Source organism: Schistocerca piceifrons, chromosome 4 (assembly GCF_021461385.2).
Source record: "Schistocerca piceifrons isolate TAMUIC-IGC-003096 chromosome 4, iqSchPice1.1, whole genome shotgun sequence".
NCBI lineage: Eukaryota > Metazoa > Arthropoda > Insecta > Orthoptera > Acrididae > Schistocerca > Schistocerca piceifrons.
Genome location: NC_060141.1, coordinates 710,778,139 through 710,800,236, shown reverse-complemented (window position 1 = coordinate 710,800,236; position 22,098 = coordinate 710,778,139). Strand labels below are relative to the sequence as shown.

At 39.2% G+C, this 22,098-nt stretch overlaps 2 protein-coding genes across 2 annotated transcripts in view; one reads left to right on the top strand and one right to left on the bottom strand.

Annotated features, from left to right (window-relative positions):
- The window catches only part of LOC124796124 (odorant receptor Or1-like), a 54,903-nt gene extending 42,167 nt beyond the window's left edge, over positions 1-12,736 (top strand). The window contains exons 4-5 of the mRNA XM_047260214.1: positions 10,716-10,817; positions 12,731-12,736. Of these exons, the coding sequence (XP_047116170.1) occupies positions 10,716-10,817; positions 12,731-12,736 (108 nt within the window). The remainder of the gene's footprint in view (positions 1-10,715; positions 10,818-12,730) is intronic.
- A 760-nt stretch (positions 12,737-13,496) lies between these two features.
- Positions 13,497-21,862, bottom strand: LOC124796123. Its single transcript, XM_047260213.1, has 3 exons — positions 21,621-21,862; positions 17,853-20,267; positions 13,497-13,508 (listed from the first exon to the last, which is right to left on the bottom strand). Exons 1-3 carry the CDS (start codon positions 21,711-21,713, stop codon positions 13,497-13,499), a joined length of 2,520 nt encoding a protein of 839 aa, XP_047116169.1. The 5' UTR covers positions 21,714-21,862.
- Positions 21,863-22,098: the final 236 nt, after the last annotated feature.

Below are 22,098 nucleotides of genomic sequence, written 5' to 3'. Positions count from 1 at the left end.
CAGATTTACCAACTATCTCAGAGAGCTTAGAACCTTGACGACGTTTTTATAAAGAAGGCTCTTTGGTTCGTTTTGGAAGCGTTTCTAAGTGTACAACGCTTTTGGTTATCACTGGTCTCGTGACCGACCTTTACGGTAAAGCCAAATTATTAGTAGCTTTCATCAAATTTGCTTTAGGCCGTTAAAATATCATTTATTGCAATTGCAGTTTCAGCATATGATCATTTTCAAGCATTCTGAAAGTAATCAGTCACCAAATAAAATATGCGTACTTACAAAATTGACATATGTTGAAAAATGAAAATTTCAAAGCTGCGTGAGTGGGATGTTGTAACCCACTCATTGTCAGTAACATAAAGCCGTGACATGCTGGAATACAGTCCCCAGCAGGGTAAAAGCAAATGCATGTGGCGCTATGAATTTATTCGCCGTTCCATACACCGCGCGAGCACACGTTAGAAAGCTGGTAAAATGACGCCAGATAAGATAAACACTTAAATCAAAATCTCATGTAGCAGGCGTGGTAGACGGACCACCGTAGCACACACTTTACAAACTACATGATATCTATTCTAAATATTACTATCTTTGGACTCTGCTCTTTGCATGTTTGCATCGTTGTATCATATCCGCTGTTATTTCGCCAGCTTTCTAACGTGTGCACGCATGATGTATGGAACAGCGGATACATCCACACTACCTCATTAATTTGCTTTTATACTGCTGAGAACTATATTCCAGCATGTCACAGCTTTATGTTATTAAGTGCGATACAACATCCCGTGTAAGTAGTTTTGAAATTTGTATTTATCGACGTTTGTCAGTTTTGTGATTCGTATATTTTATTTGGTAACTGATTGGTTCCAGAATCCTTGGAAATGGCAATGTGTTGAAACTGCAATCACAGTGAATAATATTTTAACAGCCTAAAGCGGAATGACTTCATTCAAAAATTTCACGAAGACTGTGGACCCAGTCCTCATCAAAATTCTACTGTACAAAAAGAGCTGTAGAGTATCGATGCTTGGTGCAGCTACTGACAGTTGATACGCAACATATACCATATAGAAATATAACGTATAGTGCATAAAAAGACAGAGAGATCCATTATTGTATGATTACACTATTGCAGAACAATCACTGGAAGTAGTCACATCCACATAATATCGAAGAGTATGCGCACGGAGTGATTTAAAGTGGAACGAACACATAAACCTAATTGTAAGCAAGACAAATGCCAGACTGAGAGCCACTGGAAAATCCTAAGAAAGTGTAGCCCTCCACAAAGGAGGTAGCTTACGAAACCCTCATTCGACCAATGTTTGAATATTGCTCTTCAGTCGGGGATCTGTACAAGATGGGATTTATTGAGTAATTAGCGAAGATCCAAAGAAGGGCTGCACGTTTCACTACAGGTTCATTTAGCAAATGCGAAAGCGTCAGGAAGACACTCAACCAACTCCGACGGCAAATGCTGCAAGACAGGCGTTCTGTATCATGCTGTAATTTACTGTTAAAGTTCTGAGAGCGTACGTTCCTAGAAGAATCGGCCAGTATATTGCTTCCCTCGGGAAAAGACCATGAAATTAAATTTGAAGACATTCGGGCACACACGAAAGCTTACCAGCAATCGTTCATCCCACAGACCGTTTACAACTGGAACAATGAAGGATGGGGGAGGGGAGTGACAGTGTATAACTGCTCTTTTAACTGAGAATAATATTATCAGGCTTATTCTCGTATAGGGGAGAGGTGATCGGATATAATTAATAGCACTGAATAAGTTTTAATTAAAATTATCGATATATAATCTCATCAGAATAACACCCGCAGCAAGGTAGCGCTTCAGGGAAATCAAAGAGGGTTTAACGCGGCTACTTTTGTTTATAAATTCTACACTATAAACCATGCGCGGGTATTCTTAGTTCTCTTGTTTTCTGCGCTCTGAATAAGTCTACGCAGCTGCGGCGTGCGATATAGCTGGCATTGCCGTGTGCGCGAGAGAAAGTAGCGCTCAGTATTAAACTCTATTACATGCCGAATAACAGATAACAGGGTCTGTGGACTATACGAAGGGACTTTAAATTGAATATAAGAACGTAATTGGACACTTAGCTTTGTGAAAGTAAAAGCGTACGAAGTTTGAGTGACTGTATCGAAGTAATAGTAAGGGACGATAATCCTTACTATAACATCTTTGAGTGACGAACCGTAAAAATCACGGACATTTTAACTGCTAAGAGTAATTGTAGGATCAACCCTCCTATTCCCTATATACAAAACGCAATCATTCATGGTCGCTTAATTATTATTAACTGTTGTTAATAAGAAAACTAAAGGGATTTCCACAGTAGCCTGTGAATTGGTCAATGATATTCACAGGCAAGCTGCAAGCTGTATCTCTGGATGAAGAATGCTCCGATGATGATATATTCCAAAGCGTAAAATTTTACTTAAAAGCTACTTAACATTTCATTTCCAATCGGACAGAAATAATACAAAATCAGGAACAGTGCGGAAATAGGAAGTTGAAATAATAACTAACATCCAAAGACGTTGTTAAGTATCTTGTCTTCGGTAACGCAGCAACAAATGAAGGGTGGTCGACAGTGCAAAAAGCCAACATTAATTATTATTATGGAAACCCGAAATTTAGTCGCCGTTACAGTGAAGATGTTTCTGGCTGCTCCATCTGATATGTAGATATAACGTAAAGTCGGGCGTATATACTGGATAACAACATCAATATCTTAAGTTAGAGAAGTCGACGACAGCAGATCAACGGACCCTCCGCCATACACTGTTACGGGCTTGCGGATTATCGGTGTAGATGGAGATGAAATCTAATCATCAATAAATGGTTTCAGGTGGATGTGGTATACCCGAAGAAACTTGCGTAGTCTGTCCGTCGCCGAAGTCAGACCATCGTGCCAGACAGGGTACGATATTACGATATTGCATTGCCTGTGTTGGTAAAAGTTCGATGCAACATTCCTTCGGACATATGAACATACAAGGTCAAGCCGCTGTGATTATAGAAAGTAAATTTTTTTAAACTGGACTACAGGAAGTTTAGGAACTGAAATAAAAGAAAAAATGAGGCACGTGATTGTGAATAATAAACGCCTAATGAGCAAAATACGAGTGTGCGGAATATCAGAGCAGCTCTTTGACTCGACTGGAGAGTTTCTTGCAAATAGAACACAGAATTTCATTCTCAACACAAAGAAATCTTCAGACGTAAAAGTGACGAGTAACTGTGTCTGGTCATTCAATACTAAGCTTGGACAAACGGAGTTACGTTTATTAATTTCCATTGCTTCAAGGTAGTTCTTCTTCCTTCTTTTATGTATGTGATGTAATACTTCATGTAGCTCCTTGTAACTAGGCCTTTTTTCAATCAGGTGCTCTGCAAAAGTAGACCCTCTTTTCTAACTTCTATGGTGTTTCTTCAAGCGGGTGTATGTTGCCCATGGAAACTGGCCTGTATATAATTTGCCACTATTGCAAGTGTTTTGTGTATTCATCTGTTTTCAATAGCTGAAGTCTTGTCTTTACTATAGGGCAAGAAGTGTCCAACAATGTTGCGCACATAAAATGAGGTTTTAGAGCTCCTGAATTTAAGGTTTCCGGCTACATTCAGTGAAACTTTTCTTAAACATGGAATTGTGCACCATTTATTGCGCTCTCGAGGTGGTGGGTGCAGAATAGGATAAAGAAGAGAGTATACTTGTTGTTTCTACTTTTTTGTGCATTATGAAGTCCACCAAGGTAGGAGAGTGCCAGTTATTTGATGCTATTTGTTAATTCAGTTTTGAAGTTGTCCTCACTCAATTGGCTGGACATTAGGCGACGAACGAAAGGCAGCATTTTATGAGTCACTGGGCGCTGAGAATCGTCAGGTACTACAATATCGTGGTGGTAGGTTTCGTATACACCTTGAAGGTATGACCACTGATGTCTACGATGGAGTAAAGGGCGAAAACCAGTTTGTGAAATAAATAATAAATATTGTAGAATATTACGCTAGTGTTGTGTGTGTTTTTATTTATAATGTACAAAATATTCTACCAAGAACCGACGGAAAAATCAACCAATGAGCCTATTTTTTTGTCCGGTGTGATCATAACTAATCGTGTGTTCGAGATTCTTTTCCTGTTGTTATAATATTTAATCTTTGGAAGGGGTTTCTACAGACTTCTGACGTATTGTGACCAGGATCTGTTTCCTTCCATAATACCGAAACGCCACCAGCCTAATTTTTCCGAGAGATGGGACGAAGCGTCATATGGTTCTCTCGCAACAAAAGTTAGGTCGTACGTGAAACACCATCCAGTTATAATCCTCCAGTTCCGACCGGGGTATTTAGATTGTTTGCCTTGCTTATCAGGAGAATGCTGATTCCTAGGCGACAGTCGCTATGCCCTGTTCTCAGTTCGCTGAGATTTGTCTCAAAAGATGCAGAAAGAATCACAAATACAATAGCCTCACGGACAGACTTAGTTTCAAAGTCGCCTGATTAACTGTGCTGCGCCAGAATGCCACATTCCACTGCCTTTTGGTGTCTTCGGTACAGTACGATAATAGTTTAATCTGGAATGCAGACATTTCTTCCCTAACATATTCTGTGACTTCGGGTCAGACTTCGAGCTAGCCAGTCCATCTTTGTTGAAGAATGATGCAATGGTCCACTCTTTGTTGGAAAGATCATTATGATGCTGATACAAGAAAAGTCAGATTGTAAACTGTTTCCATGTGCTTGAAGCATGCAGTTGTCTAATAAATATTACATAAATACCCGTTTTCGTATTACCATCGACCAGAACAAGTACCCCGACCGTGAACAAGAAATTCATGATATGATCAGCCCATCGTCACCGACAACACTCATTACTTCGTATTAACAGATGGCACGTTATTGATGTTATATTATTAGCAGTAATGCTCAAACCATCGATTCCTTAAAGAACAGAACTCTCTTGTATAACAACAGCTGTAAACGTCTCAGTACTTAACAAATGATGTAAAATGTTAAATATTTGGCGTTAAACGCTTAAAAGCATTAAAGCTGAAGACGCAAAATTCTAATTAAAGTCAGTTTGCAGCAACAAAGTGAGCTCAATATCAAACACCGGATGAGTATAGTTTGGGTAAATACCTTTCCGTTTGAGGATGTCTGTCACGTCATATCTCCTGAACTATACGTCGTGCAATGACAAATTTGCAGGTACATTCAGCGGTACAAATGGATACTGTTTGCAAACTGTGTTGCGGATAGAGTTAGTAGTAAAGATGCAATAAATTAAACAGTCATGCCTGATGCTGCCGTTTCACCCCACGAACAGCGAAAATGTAGTAAGTCATAAACTTTTTTCGTTTCGTTATTTTGTATGTGTGGAGCGGCGGATCAGCGAGAAAAAGTTCCGTAAAGGGTTGAAATTATATGGGGAATTGGTAAAAACAGTGAATGATACGCATCCAAAAATCAAATTTACAGGACATCGGGAGAAAGAAGGAAGTAGGCCTCTTTGACTCGCAGTTTATTTACAAGAGAGGAAGATATGGGTTAACCATACTTAGGAAGCAGAGAAATACGGACATAATTATGAAATAGAGATTTTGCGACTCGAAATAGTGTAAATAGTAGTACTTAAAATATGTGAATAACACAATTTAATAACTAACACTCAACAAAGAAACTTCCTGGAAGATTAAAACTGTGTGCCGGACCGACATTCGAACTCGGGACCTTTGACTTCCGCGGGCAAGTGCTCTACCAATTGAGCTACCCAAGCACGACTCACGCCCCGTGCTCACAGCTTTACTTCCGCCAGTACCTCGTCTCCTACTTTCCAAATTTCACCGAAGATCTCCTGCGAACCTTCCCGAAGTAGCACTCCTGCAAGAAAGGATATTGCGGAGACATGGCTTAGCCACAGCCTGGGGGATGCTTCCAGACTGAGATTTTTCACTCTGCAGCGGAGTGTGCGCTGATATGAAACTTCCTGGCAGATTAACACTGTGTGCCGGACCGAGACTCGAACTCGGGACCTTTGCCTTTTGCCTAAGCCATGTCTCCGCAATATCCTTTCTTTCAGGAGTGCTAGTTCTGCAAGGTTCGCAGGAGAGCTTCTGTAAAGTTTGGAAGGTAGGAGACGAGGTACTGGCAGGAGTACAGCTGTGAGTACCGGGCGTGAGTCGTGCTTCGGTAGCTCAGTCGATAGAGCACTTGCCCGCGAAAGGCAAAGATCCCGAGTTCGAGTCTCGGTCGGGCACGCAGTTTTAATCTGCCAGGAAGTTTCATATCAGCGCACACTCCGCTGCAGAGTGAAAATCTCATTCTGGAAACAACAAAGAAGCAAGAATAGTGAAACAAATATTAGGATGACTGCTGTAGGGAAAGCGAGAAATTTAAAAAATGTATATGGAGCCCAAATCAGAATTAATACATAATTAAGAAGAATTGATTAGACAGTAAGCAAAATGTTATTTAACGATACATATTCTATTATATGAAAAGAACGCAGATAGTGATTTACAGACAAAAGCCGCTAGTACGCCATAAAACTGGCAGCAAAAACAGTAAGTCTGTACGACCCCATCATTAGCATGTATCCATGGTGGTGATTTATACACAGGACAAAAAAGTGAGGTTTTTTATCTGAAAATTACACCAACATAGTTAATTGACTGATATGGCCTCGCAATATTAACCAAAACGGCCTTTCTGTGCTGGTATTGCGAACGGCTGAAAGCAAGGGAAAACTACAGCCGTAATTTTTCCCGAGGACATGCAGCTTTACTGTATGGTTAAATGATGATGGCGTCCAATTGGGTAAAATATTCCGGAGGTAAAATAATCCCGCATTCGGATCTCCGGCCGGGGACTACTCAGGAGGACGTCGTTATCAGGAGAAACAAAACTGGGTTTCTACGGATCGGGGCGTGCAATGTCAGATCCCTGAATCGGGCAGGTAGGTTAGAAAATTTGAAAAGGGAAATGGACAGGTTAAAGTTAGATATAGTGGGAATTAGTGAAGTTCAGTGGCAGGAGGAACAAGACTTCTGATCAAGTGAATACAGGTTTCTAATACAAAATGGAAATGGGATAATCCGGGAGTAGGTTTAATAACGAATAAAAAAATAGGAGCGGGGGTAAGCTATTACTAACAGCATAGAGAACGTCTTATTGTAGCCAAGATAGATACAAAGCCCACGCCTACCTCAGTAGTAGTAGTTTATATGCCAACTAGCTCCGCAGATGAAGAAGAGATTGATGAAATGTATGAGGAGATAAAAGAAATTATTCAGATATTGAAAGGAGACGAAAATTTAATAGTCTTGGGTGACTGAACCTCGGTAGTACGAAAAGGAAGAGAAGGAAACATAGTAGGTGAATATGGAATGGGAGTCAGGAATGAAAGAATAAGCCGCCTGGTAGAATTTTGCACAGAGTATAACTTAGTCATAGCTGACACTTGGTTCAAGAATCATAAAAGAGGGTTGTATACATGGAAGAAGCCTGCAGATACTGGAAGGTCTCAGATAGATTATATAATGGTAAGACAGAGATTCGGGAACCAGGTTTTTAATTATAAGACATTTCCAGGGGCAGATGTAGACTCTGACCACAATCTATTGGTTATGAACTGTAGATTAAAACTGAAGAAACTGCAAAAAGGTGGGAATTTGAGGAGATGGGACCTGGATAAAATGAAAGAACCAGAGGTTGTAGACAGCTTCAGGGTGAAAATTAGGGAACGATTGACAAGAATGAGGGAAAGAAATACAGTAGAAGAAGAATGGGTAGCTTTGAGAGATGAAATAGTGAAGGTAGCAGAGGAACAAGTAGGTAAAAAGACGAGGGCTAGTAGAAATCCTTGAGTAACAGAAGAGATATTGAATTTAATTGATGAAAGGAGAAAATATAAAAATGCAGTAAATGAAGCAGGCAACAAGGAATACAAACGTCTCAAAAATGAGATCGACAGGAAGTGCAAAATGGCTAAGCAGGGATGGCTAGAGGACAAATGTAAGGATGTAGAAGCGCATATCATTAGGGGAAGATAGATATTGCCTACAGGAAAATCAGAGACATTTGGAGAAAAGAGAACCAGTTGCATGAATATCAAGAGCTCAGATGGAAACCCAGTTCTAAGCAAAGAAGGGAAAGCAGAAAGGTGGAAGGAGTATATAGAGGATCTATACAAGGGCGTTGTTCTTGAGCACAATATTATAGAAATGGCAGAGGATGTAGATGAAGACGAAATAGGAGATATGATACTGCGTGAAGAGTTTGACAGAGCACTGAAAGACCTAAGTTGAAACAAGACCCCGGGAATAGACAACATTCCATTAGAACTACTGACAGCCTTGGGAGAGCCAGGACTAACAAAACTCCACCATCTAGTGAGCAAGATGTATGAGACAGGCGAAATACCCTCAGACTTCAAGAACAATATAATAATTCCAATCCCAAAAAAACAGGTGTTGACAAATGTGAAAATTACCGAAGTATCAGTTAAATAAGCCACGGCTGCAAAATACTAAACGAATTCTTTACAGACGAATGTAAAAACTGGTAGAAGCCGACCTCGGGGAAGATCAGTTTGGACTCCGTAGAAATGTTGAAACACGTGAGGCAATACTGACCCTACGACTTATGTTAGAAAATAGATTAAGGAAAGGCAAACCTACGTTTCTAGCCTTCGTAGACTTAGAGAAAGCTTTTGACAATGTTGACTGGAATACTCTCTTTCAAAATCTGAAGGTGGCAGGGGTAAAATACAGGGAGCGAAAGGCTATTTACAGCCTGCACAGAAACCAGATGGCAGTTATAAGGCTAGAGGGACATGAAAGGGAAGCAGTGGTTGGGAAGGGAGTGAGGCAGGGTCGTAGCCTATCCCCAATGTTATTCAATCTGTATATTGAGCAAGCAGTGAAGGAAACAAAAGAAAAATTCGGAGTAGGAATTAAAATCCATGGAGAAGAAATAAAAACTTTGAGGTTCGCCGATGACATTGCAATTCTGTCAGAGACAGCAAAGGACCTGGAAGAACAGCTCAACGGAATGGACAGTGTCTTGAAAGGAGGATATAAGGTGAACATCGACAAAAGCAAAACGAGGATAATGGAATGTAGTCGAATTAAATCGGGTGATGCTGTGGAAATTAGATTAGGAAATGAGACACTTAAAGTAGTAAAGGAGTTTTGCTATTTGGGGAGCAAAATAACTGACAATGGTCGAAGTAGAGGGGATATAAAATGTAGACTGGCAATGGCAAGGAAAGTGTTTCTGAAGAAGAGAAATTTGTTAACATCGAGTATAGTGTCTTGAAAGAAGGATATAAGGTGAACATCGACAAAAGCAAAACGAGGATAATGGAATGTAGTCGAATTAAATCGGGTGATGCTGTGGAAATTAGATTAGGAAATGAGACACTTAAAGTAGTAAAGGAGTTTTGCTATTTGGGGAGCAAAATAACTGACGATGGTCGAAGTAGAGGGGATATAAAATGTAGACTGGCAATGGCAAGGAAAGTGTTTCTGAAGAAGAGAAATTTGTTAACATCGAGTATAGATGTAAGTGTCAGGAAGTCATTTCTAAATGTATTTGTTTGGAGTGTAGCCATGTATGGAAGTGAAACGTGGACAGTTTAGACAAGAAGAGAATAGAAGCTTTCGAAATGTGGTGCTACAGAAGAATGCTGAAGATTAGATGGGTAGATCACATAACTAATGAGGAGGTATTCAATAGAATTGGAGAGAAGAGAAATTTGTGGTACAACTTGACTAGAAGAAGGGATCGGTTGGTAGGGCATGTTCTGAGGCATCAAGGAGTCACCTGTTTAGCATTGGAGGGCAGCGTGGAGGGTAAAAATCGTAGAGGGAGACCAAGAGATGAATACACTAAACAGATTCAGAAGAATGTAGGTTGCAGTAGGTACCGAGAGATGAAGAAGCTTGCACAGGATAGAGTAGCATGGAGAGCTGCATCAAACCAGTCTCTGGACTGAAGACCGCAACAACAACAACATAGAGTAATGTTAACGAGTCTTTGAATTATGATCGAAATCGTGTACAGCAGCCGAGATGCTCATACGTTAGTCACGTAAGAAGATCAGTGAGTGAAATGCCGCCAGACAAATATCCTCGACCACATTTTTAAATGATTTCGACCAGCATTCAAAGGCATGTCTGATGGATGATTCTCTAATCTATTATGTTTCTTACTTTTAGACAAATCACTTCATAAAGCCCTCCACCATTTCTTTATATCAATTATTTTTATTTTTAAGTTCTGTTCAGAAAGCATGAATTACGACGTATTTACATATCGATCGGTATTCGATCATTATTAAGAGTATATAGATCAAGAGAAATCAGAAAAGTTCCAATTTATACTGATATTTGTTATTTTTTGATACTTCAGCAGCAGCTGTCCGTGAAGTATTTCAATTTCCCCTCAGATCACTAACTTTTCATTAATTACTCTGATTACTTTCAAGCAAATAAATCTTTCTCTGAAAAACTAGACCTCCCGCTGGTCAATTGGATACCCCGTTTGTCCACCTCCCTCATCGTCTGACTATGAAATTTGGTACAAAAGTCCGTTGTGTAATTTCTACGGAGTCTTGTTTTTGTTCCGCTCAAAGATTTGACCAATATATGAAAACAGAAAATGCGACACACCTGTCGTGTTGCTGTGTTTGCAGAGCACTGACGTGGGAGCCGTCCTCAAGTGCTGGGCTGCCCTGCCTATGGTGGGCATCCAGATCTTCCTGTACTGCTCGGGAGCCCACGACATCATGGAGCAGGTAAGGCAGCCTCTTGACAGCAACCTACTGCTAGTGCTACTGATAAACTGCGTGGCAGCTTGTACGATGCGCAGGATACCTACAAACTTCATCAAACAGAGTGAGACAGAGAGCGGGGACATGACAATCCTTTAGTGCGTAAAAGTTAAGGATAATGAAAAAAATTTCTCAACATTGTCGTTGCATTGTTGCACGACTGGAGAACAACTTCAGTTGTTTCCTAAGCCTTTAGTCCAAAGCACTCAGATATCGGTTAAAAGGCATCGTGGATCAGCTGCGCCCATCTTATTTGAATGAAATGTTTTATTCCTCACTTAGACTACGTGGTGTAGATGCTGGCTGTTATGAGCCAAAGGGTCTACTGTTCTCCTTATGCAAACAAACTGGCACTTACTCTAGTATCATTATGTAAACAAACCACTCACTTGTGGTCTTAGTTGTGTTTATTTAACATCTAATTAATGGCCAATAGCCATAATTTTAATCACCACAATTTATGATCCAAGATGGGCACTGATTAGTGCACCTGTGCTCTGCTTTAGCCTAATGTTAATTACCATAATTTATGACACCAGTTACGTTTTACTTTATTGACCATAATTTATGCTCCAAAAATGTCTGTTTTCCTTCCCTCATTCAGTTAGTGCATTCCTATTAATCCCGCACCACCACCCTGCCCATCACCACCTCTCTTCTGGTACCCAGCATCATGAGACACAACTTAGCATTGCTGCTCTGTTCCTCGGTCAAACAACAGTAGCAACAAATTCAGGTGATATTCACAACTTCGTTTTTTCTCAATTTCTAGCAGAGTTCCATGCCCAATAGTATTTTCTGCAAGCACATCTACATATGAAAGGCTTATTTCAATAGTGGTACAAGTCCATTACCTCCACTTTTCTGTCTATAAAGCTTCTGAAATTAATGAGCCAAACAAACAGAAAGAAAGCTTCATCTCTAGCAAGAAGCCATATGCTTGAATATTTCTGGTATCTCAACGGCAGATTTTTCAGCGCTCATTTAACTTTACGACTCTGTATCTCAATATGAACAAAAATGGACTTGTACCACTATTGAAATAAGCCCTTAATATGGGGCTGTTTACAGTTCTAGGGCTGTTTGTTACAATTCTGCCGATTTTCTGCCAATTTTCAAGAAAACGCAACTTCCAAAGGACACTCATATTCCACATTAAACAATTTCTGGAATACATTATTTAACAACAAATACGTTCCTTCTATATATTATCTGCTAGTACTCCACTCTTGCCCGCCCGGTTGGACGTGCGGTCTAACGCACCGCTTTCCGGGAGGGAAGGAGCGCCGGTCCCCGGCACGAATCAGCCCAGCGGATTTGTGTCGAGGTCCGGTGAGCCAGCCAGTCTGTGGATGGTTTTTAGGCGGTTTTCCATCTGCCTCGGCGAATGTGTGTTGGTTCCCCTTATTCCGCCTCAGCTACACTATGTCGGCGATTGCTGCGCAAACAAGTTCTCCATGTACGCGTACACCACCATTACTCTACCACGCAAACATAGGAGTTACACTCGTCTGGAAGTGGACTGCGGTAGTCGTCGTGGGGTTGCGGACCACTGCGGCTGCGGCGGGGACGGAGCCTCTCTGTCGTTTCTAGGTCCCCGGTTAACATAACATAACATACCATAACTCCACTCTTTCGATTGTTGCTTACAGTTTTGGGGAAATTCGTTATTGTTTTTTCAATTCCATCTCAGTATTACAAACACACATGAGAATTTTAAATGATAAACAGTAACCACCAAGATCTCATGTTATACAATTTTTGCAGTGCGTTATCTAACAACAAATCTACTCTTGCTACGCACCAGGTCTACGTTTCACTGTAAGGAAACTATCCGTGCATTATTAGTGACTTAAAAATAATGATGTCACTAACAGGTCTGATTACACGGAATTGGTAAATAAAGAGAGGAATGTTTCTACAGTAAGAGCCTACATCGGTAAATTACACTAAGATCGCATACTTGTGCCATTACCACTGGGATAAGATGGGGGGCCCGCATCTCGTGGTCGTGCGGTAGCGTTCTCGCTTCCCACGCCCGGGTTCCCGGGTTCGATTCCCGGCGGGGTCAGGGATTTTCTCTGCCTTGTGATGGCTGGGTGTTGTGTGCTGTCCTTAGGTTAGTTAGGTTTAAGTAGTTCTAAGTTCTATGGGACTGATGACCATAGATGTTAAGTCCCATAGTGCTCAGAGCCATTTGAACCATTTAAGATGGGGGAAGCAATAACACCTTTATGTAAAAACACGTAAAATACTGGATGTCTTCGCCTCGTGATGACTGGGTGTTGTGTGATGTCCTTAGGTTAGTAATGTTTAAGTAGTTCTAAGTTCTAGGGGACTGATGACCATAGCTGTTAAGTCCCATAGTGCTCAGAGCCATTTGAACTGGATGTCTTCCCCACTTCCCACGTAAAGCCCGCCACAGCACAGCACTCAACCGGGCTCGTCCTGTCTTTGCGCAGCATTGCGTCACTAACCCCTGTCTCCGCTCCAAAGAGTGCCACCGCAAAGTTTTCCTTGTAATCTCTGCTACTTGTCTGTCGGTCCATCGCAACGCTCCTGCTGCCTACTTCAGTGTATGCTTGTTGATATCACGACGCCTTCTAAATCGACACAAAAGGAGATAAATAATATGGTTAAGCCTCAGTCGATATCCTGAAATAGAGATAAAAACCTCCACTCCGCTGGACACACACATGCATGTGGTGGCTAGAACAATGATCCTCTGTGCTCTATAAACGTCTTCCCTATCCATCCATCCACCCGCAGACGCGTCTATGGAAGTCAGCTGGGGCCCTAGCGGGGAGCAGACACACCGCCAACCGCCACTGTAGTTGCAGAAAACTTACTATATAATTCGCTTCCATTTTAATGATGTCCAATCTGATCAAAAGTATCAGGACACCTAGTAGCAGATATTAATATGAGGCACCTCTATCGGTCGATCCGCAAGCTGCACTTAAAACGAATAATCGTGACAATGTCTGAGACTACAGTGGGATTTGTGATGTGCCGTAAGTGCTTCGTTTTTTCGAGGTATTGTAGAGTAATACCACCACCACCTAAAGAGAAGGCCGCGGCGCGCTCTTGTGACGTCACGCAAAGCGGGCCAGGGTTGGCTTGGCGCTGCGCGTAAGGATTCGAGACGCACGGCCTGCAAATCTTTGTCAAACGGTTTTTACAGAACCTGTTCCGTAAAAAGAAAATTAATTTCTGAAATACTTCTAGCTTTATATGGCAGCTTCATGATGAAGTGCCAATCATTTCGATAATGGTCATAACTATTGTGGTGTTTCACAGATGAGTATCAAATTTGAGAATGTTGCCATCAAAAATAGGGGGCGCTATGAATTTGTGTTTGATCCATATTATACATTCTACTGCTGTGTTTGAAATACAGATGAGGTTTGGAAATTTTCGTAAAACTTTGTATCAATATCTGCTTCCAATCTCGAAAAAATTGAGCATCTGCAGCAACTTCACTTCCGATCGCAACGCGCGGGAATGAAATATTCATAACGCCTCTCATATCTCGCAAACCGCTGGAGATAACGAAACGAGATCTTGGCAAATGATACCACGCAAAGAGGAGAGTACTTTGCCGTACGGTTAAAATACGAACTTTATCAATCGCGATATAGCAGAGGCTATAGTTTATAATTCTTTTTACCGGTAACGTAATTGCTTAAGACTTATCAATAGCCAGTGAAAACGTACGAGTGCGGGATGTAAATAATATTGCGATATACATGATAAAACAAGGTACATTTGTGAAAAATGCACTGTGATTTTCTGGACCAGACGACTATTATTTACACTCACTTGAAAAATTCTGCACTAATACAGTGTATAATATTAAATTCCTCTACCTTCAGTATCCTAAATAAATATTCTGTAACTGTTTACAGAGCGCCCTCAGGAAAGCTGAGTACATTCCCCAAGCAAACAATCACTTTTAACTCACCTTTCCTCAAAAAGAAAAACAATTATGCGTTGTTATTGTAATGTAAATTTTCTTTCCTGTAAAAATATGGCAGATTTTGTGCATGTAAGGAGCTGCGTGCAGGTGTTGACTTTCTCACAAAAGTTGCAAAGAACTTTACAAGCCTGATTGACAATACTCTGCAGATAAAAGAATTAGCAACATATGTTTAAGTGAAATTTTAGATATATTCCTGACCATAATGGTCAGCTGTTCAAAATGTATGCTGTAAGCCCTGCAAACAACAGTAGTTTTATCAACAGGACCTTTATATAAGTCAACAGTGAAAATCTACAAACCTACAGCAGACATTTGCAGCAGTTGGAATGAGACAATGTGTCACGCTAAAAATGGCAATAATAAATTAACCTACTTCTAGATTAATTTGTTCCATTGTTTGAACTGTATTTCGTAATAGAATTTCATTAAGTGTCTACCTATGTGACTGCAGGAAACAGTGACTCATTAAGGGAATCAAGCTATACTGTATTTTAAAAAAAAAGGGTGGGGGGGGGGGGGGGGAATGCTGTATACAATACTAAGAATTGTATTAAACTCCAGAACAAGGGATACTACAATTCACATTTGCACTTTAGTAACTCCAGGGATAGATCAGAAACCACTGCTGGTGACTACAGCAAGTTAAATTCTTTGTAATATGTAGACAGATTAATGTAACATGAGAACAGTAGTACTCAGCATGTTTAAAATAATGTAATTATTAATAGTTTATGTTAATGTAGGATTATAAAACACTAGAAGTAATGAACTATAATTTATTTAAGTCAGTCATATGTACATCTACTTCCTGAAAATGCTGTTACAAAATCCAGGGCACAACATGGTTCCATTACAGAAATAGATCACGATTTCCATCTTAAAAGGCAGCAAGCCTTTTCTACTTTCAGAATGATTGATTAGTTGTACACATTTGATATATTGTATTTTGTGAAAAATGACAGTTGCAAAACATGTCAGATGCATATAACAAGTTACATTACCAGTCTTACTGTCTATAAAATTTAATAATTGTGACTAACAATGACTTATGTTGCTGACAAAAGTATTAACTCAGACAGATTAATAGAGCAACAAACATTTGTTGGAATGTATGTACCATGATACAAAGGTGTACTGGGATGAGGCCCTACTGAAGGACATTCAATGAAGTGAAAATGTATCTAGTCGTTGGAAACTAATAAGTAATGGTAATACTGAGTACAACAACATATCAGACCAACCTCACATTACAGTTTAATACCTGATCCACAACTGAAAGAACTCTTTTATATTGTTACTGCACAGCTATGCAACATTTGTTGAAAACCCTGCCATAAGCTAGAAGTAGGCCAATTTCCTTGTAATGAACTTAAGTGTAAACAAAAAAAAAGGACAACATAAATCAAAACTGTAACAATTTTACACTGATTCCAAATTAAACTGAATGGTGTAGGATATAATGTCCTACACATTCAAATAAAATGCAGCAACCTGACACTCCTTAATGTTTGTAAGGATACTCTCCCTCTATATAGGTGGGAAGAACTTTTCGTTAATTACTATATAAACACCACCTTTCACATTATTCCTTTCAGAATAAACTGTTTCAATTAAACTGACTGTGTGGAACACCGAAGCTGTATTTTAATGCTGTGAAGTGATTTTCTGTAACACAAGATTCTACAGCTACTGGCAGAAACAGTTCAAGAACACACTTTTCACTCACTACCAAAGTGTGTGCTGTCATGAAATTTTCTAGCATATTAAACACATGTGCGGTCCAAGTCTGACACACAGCGTCACACTACCAAGGGGTTTCATAAGTAAAAAAAAAAAAAAAGACCAGTAAGATTAGTAACAAATTAAGGGTCACAGTCTGGATGAGATGCAAATTTGGGAATGGAGACCAACTTCTATGTCTAATATTAAACTATTCCAAACTGAGTTGAATAAGCAACTACTAGAATGTAATTATGTCTCAGTAAAATAATATATGCAAAGCAGTAGCTAACTGTTACCCATATGCAACAATACTGACAGCTTGTATCAAAATTTAGATAAACAGCTGTTATGAGAAGTAACTACATTAAGAAACACCCTGGTGTCATTCTGATTCAGGAAAATGGGAGAAATCCATTTTTGGCTTTCCCTTTTGTAGTATTATAATTTTCTACTGTAAGTTTTATATGTCTGCATGCCAAAATAATAGCCTCTAATTACATACATAGTTATAATGAATTACATGAGGTTTAATACAGAATTACTTTAACAGATTTCTTCTTGTTGGGCAGCACAGGCTCAACAAATTGAAAGGAAGATGTAAATATTTCTGCACAGAATAGCTGAAAGACATAAAAACTTTACTAGGGAAAACTGGCCCAGTTTCAACCTTAGGCCAGTATCAGGTGTACACATGTATGTGTACATAAACTGATAAAATTTTACAATGATGAGATTGAAACTTGCCATTAGTGCAGGACAAAGTATTTACTTCAGCTGAACAGTGTGCATGGAAACATTTGTGACCTTCTGACATTTGAAACTGGTGGAAGTAAATTTTCCAAAACTTACAGGTTATATGGACCAAATGACTATTAGTGTGCATTCAGTTGAAGGTACTACACCAATATGGGTTATGGAACCTGCCTCTGCTTTCAGTGGACCAAATACAGTGTAACTGAAAGTGTGAGACATAATAGAAATTTCGTGTGACACATGATAAATGTCCTAACATGTAAACTGTACGCAAATTAAAATGTGCTAAGCTTCCGTTTCTTAAAAGAAGCAGTAAAGGTGTCATTCTTTTTCTTAATGTAATTATTTAATAATGCGTTGGTGGATGCTTTGACTAACAATTTCAGTATTTTATCTGCCGAATGACCATTACTGCAAATAAAGTCTGTTAAGAAGAAACTTTTCTTCTGAACAGCATTTATGGTTACATTTTGAACAAGCACCCTTTGACTGTTGCATGACAAAAAATTTTTTTCATTAGGGGCAGATATTAATTTCTGTACAGTAATGTAATTGTAAATAACAACATTCACATCAGGCTGAGGGAAAAACAGACCACCCCTGTCCAAATTTTTGATTAAACTTAGGTGTTGTTCACCATGCAGACACATTTCTTTGTCTAAGAGAAGGTATTTGCTGCACACCTCACACTGCTGTTTCTTCAGTACACTGCGAACACAATACCCTGCTAAATATGTTAATATTGGAAGGTATGTTTCTGCCTGCCTGAAATCTTCCTCCAAATACATAATGTCAACCATAAACTCAGAGTCCGTTTGTATAGTCTCTTTTGTGTCATCATTACAATTAAAGATGAACCCTTCTGCAACAGGCAGTTTACCAAAAGTACTTGAATTCAACGTGAGTGGTAACATGTTCTGCATCCTCATCTTTGCTTCCACTTCAAAAATCTGTCTCACAGATATGAGATACTGAGAGCCAGCCATTGATCGGTAACTGCTAAACCTTGCTTCCAGAGAATCAGTTTGAATTTTTTCAGGCAAAAAATAAGTGAAACCGAGCTCTTTAGTACAGTACCTTGCCATCTCAATCAAACCATAGGTTGTGTGTGTCAGAGCTATATGTGTATCTTTTGAAAGGGTATTATTTTTCAGGGCTAAGTCCTTCCACTTATCGAGCCACACAAGAAACTTTTCCAAAAAAACTAATTTTTCATCATTATTACTTAAAGACAGAGGGCACTGGAAGAGATCATTTAGTCGAACACCTTTGTGAACTGTCTTAACATTTACAATTTTCCACCATGTAAGTATAATTTTAATAAATTCTGCAGTGGTCTGGTAATGTAACAAGTTTTTCTGTTCTCCTACAGTTGAAATGGCTTCAGCTGTATGTTCATTGAATACCTGTAAAACAAGGCTCACATTCTGTTTCTCAAGTGAAGATGGATAAAGAGACTTTAAAGAAAGACCATAAGAGTGCTTAAGTAGACAATTACATTCAATCTTATGAAGCTGCCTCAGTGCTTCAAAAGATGCCATTAACACCTGACTATCATCACTGCTTCCATCAAATTGTGGATATTTGAGCAAAATTTGAGAGTCCTTTTGATTAACCCAATTATTACATACACACTTAAGGATGTGGACAGAATCAATTATAAAAAATTGTGGCTGAGTTGGATTAGCTGGATGTGGGTAAACTATACTGAGTTTTGGAGGTGAGCTAAAAAGTGCCATAGATTTCCTATTTATAGCATTGTTGTCACTAACTACACAAATAACTTTGAAACCAATGTCATGAAGGCCACATAATATTTTCTTCACATACAAAAATAACTGTTCAGCTATAAGGTTTCTAACTGGAAGGACATGCACTACGTCTTTAAAAGAAGGCAGCAATGATTGTATCATAAAGACATATGCTGTAGTAGCAGCCTTGTCACTATCAAATGCTGCCCCCACAATGTTTCCTCCCTTGTAATCAAAATAAGGTTTAATATGAATTTCATCCATCATTAAAGAAATGGTACAATCACTTTCCTGCAAAGATTTAAATCTTTCCTTAATATACAGGAGCATAGCACCTTCATTTTGTTCATTATGAGGACCATTAGTATATGAGGAACATATTTTCTGTAAAGTTCTTGGATGAGGAAGAATAAGATTGCCAGATGACCTCAAAAATTTATAGGCATGAGGGGAGATAGAATGCAGGATACAACAAAATGCAGAAAAGTGAGGATTAAGCCTATAGTTTTCCTCACAGCTACATAGCAACTTAACTTGCTCACTTAGGAATTGAATTTGTTTCTGTTTTTCTTCATCTACAGAACCACACATGTCACTTAAAATGTCCTGTATAAGAAGGCACTGGCTTTTTAATGAATTTTCTTTTGCACTGACTAATTCCTTCACTTTGTCTAATACTGTAAACAAATCATTCATATTTGAAAGTTTGTGTGATATTTTTCTACTGCCTATCTTTCTTATCTCAGTGTTACTTCGATAGGCAGACAACTGCAAATCATTTGTCACTACAACAGATACAGACACAGATGGAGCAGGCAATACAGTAAGCAACAGAAATAGGACACAGTCACTTCTCCTAACAATGGTCCATTCACTGGGAATGGTTTCTCTTTCTAGGCACTGCAGAAATGCTTCAAAAGTAGAAAATAACTTCCTCGAATCATACTCTGTTTTGGTTACTATACTGTCTTTAATTGCTTGTAGAAGATGTTCATTGTCCAATCTAGCTCTCCTTTCCTCTGCACTTTCTCGAGAGCTGGTGGATGGAGTAGACAAATAGCTTGGGCAGCCTGGTAACACTGATGGGACAGCACCCTCTCTAAGCCTTGGTCTTGAAAGCTTGACAGTAAGCTTTGTGCCTTTCACTTCATCATAACATTCCGTATGCCGGCAGATGTCAGATTCGGTGAAATGAAGTTCACAAACCTAAAACAAAGTAGTGTGAGTCAGTACAATATACAGCATGATCTAGAGATGTGTGTCTGTATGTGAAAGTAAAAAACACTGGATTCTCATCCATTTTCCACCAATATAAGCTTGACAGGTCACACCTTAGTGGAAGCACACAAATTATTTAGGCCTAACAGCAATATACCATGTTCTACAACAACATGCATATTCCATTTTAATATTCTTTTTTTAATTAGTACTATCAGCACTAGGAGCATACCTCACAAGGCATCAGTAAATGATGAATATACCTGTGAACTGCTTGTTTTACAGCAGTGCTGTGATATTTATGGAACTATAAGAGTGAAGTTCCTATTATGGATTAAGTGGCACCAATTTCAGTAATCTGTTGGATTCTGCATGTTAACATAGCAATTATTTTATAATTTTGACTTTACAGTTTCTTCATTGTCATGGTATAAGAGATATCAACAGCTGCAGAATACTATTTCACTGTGGGTGTTTTTATGCCAGCACATATTAAAACTGTGTCATTGCAGGTAACACTGAATGAGGGTCTTGATATATGCCTGGCACATATTTCATGTTTGGATAGAACAACAACTCCAAAGCAAACGCATGCCAAACACAAAATAAAGTTGAACAGATGCCAAAATAAATAACACACCTCAGTAAGACAGTCATGACCATCCAACTAGAAGTACGTTAAGACGATATCAACTAAACATTCCGTCCCAAGCTGTGCTGTATGAACTAAATGACACTTGTCATTTCAATTAACCATCTGAAACATTTAAAATACCGGACAGATTAAGTAACTGGATGCGTTATTAACGAGAATGTCGTTATATGAGGCGGCTCAAGTGATACAGAACGCCATTGAAATCTGTTTGTGAAGACACCTATTCTGCATCGTAACCTGAAGTTAGGTTAGGTTGAAAGATAATTATTTGATCGTGGGTTGGCGAATGTCTAACAGGAAAAACTAACACACAGAAAAACAACACATATATGCTTCATACAGAGAGATCGCTTTTTAAACATGAAAACAGCAGTTTCAACATTCGTTAGCACTCATGCTAACTAATGCGAGAGTGAAAAACAACACCCACTCACAAATAGAGAATAAAACGTATCGGTAATGCGTAACAAAATACGAACTGGAGAGAAATTTAAACACGAATAAAAAGTAACACGAGCCACAAATTTATATTTCGTTTTCAAAATCAAAATAAAGCCACTTGAAAACGAATACTAGGCCTATTTACTGCTAACTTTTGCTTACAATTTTAGTCAAATGTATCCAAAATGCAAGATATTCTACCAGAAAAAAGTAATAATTGTACTAGGAATATAGTTTTTACATACCTTCGTGTGCTCAGTGGGTTGGGAATTGTCCCGATGAATCGCTGAAAGCCATTTCCAACGCAGATTCGCATCTTTCGGAAAGGAAAACAACATTACTTTCGGTCCAGTTCCGTTAATTCCCACGACACCTTGGCACACAACATTTGTAAACCATGTTCACAGCAGCTTCACTACACGTAAACTCTGTAATCGCTAGTTTAAAGCACGAATACAGCATTCGATCTAACAAACGTGTAGATAAACAAATGCTTCGAAACACAACATGGTGGCCCGTTTGGAGTGACGTCACGACCTGCTATGAATTTCGCGCCGCGGCCTTGTCTCTAGGTGGTGGTGGTAATACCCTCTAAGAATCAACAGTAATATTTCACCATTGCTTGATGCGTTTCGGATTATAAATACACAGAAACGGAGATGAAATAATTTGATTACAGTCTCGTTTACATCGCGTGGAAGGGTGAGGTGAAGGCCGTTTCTT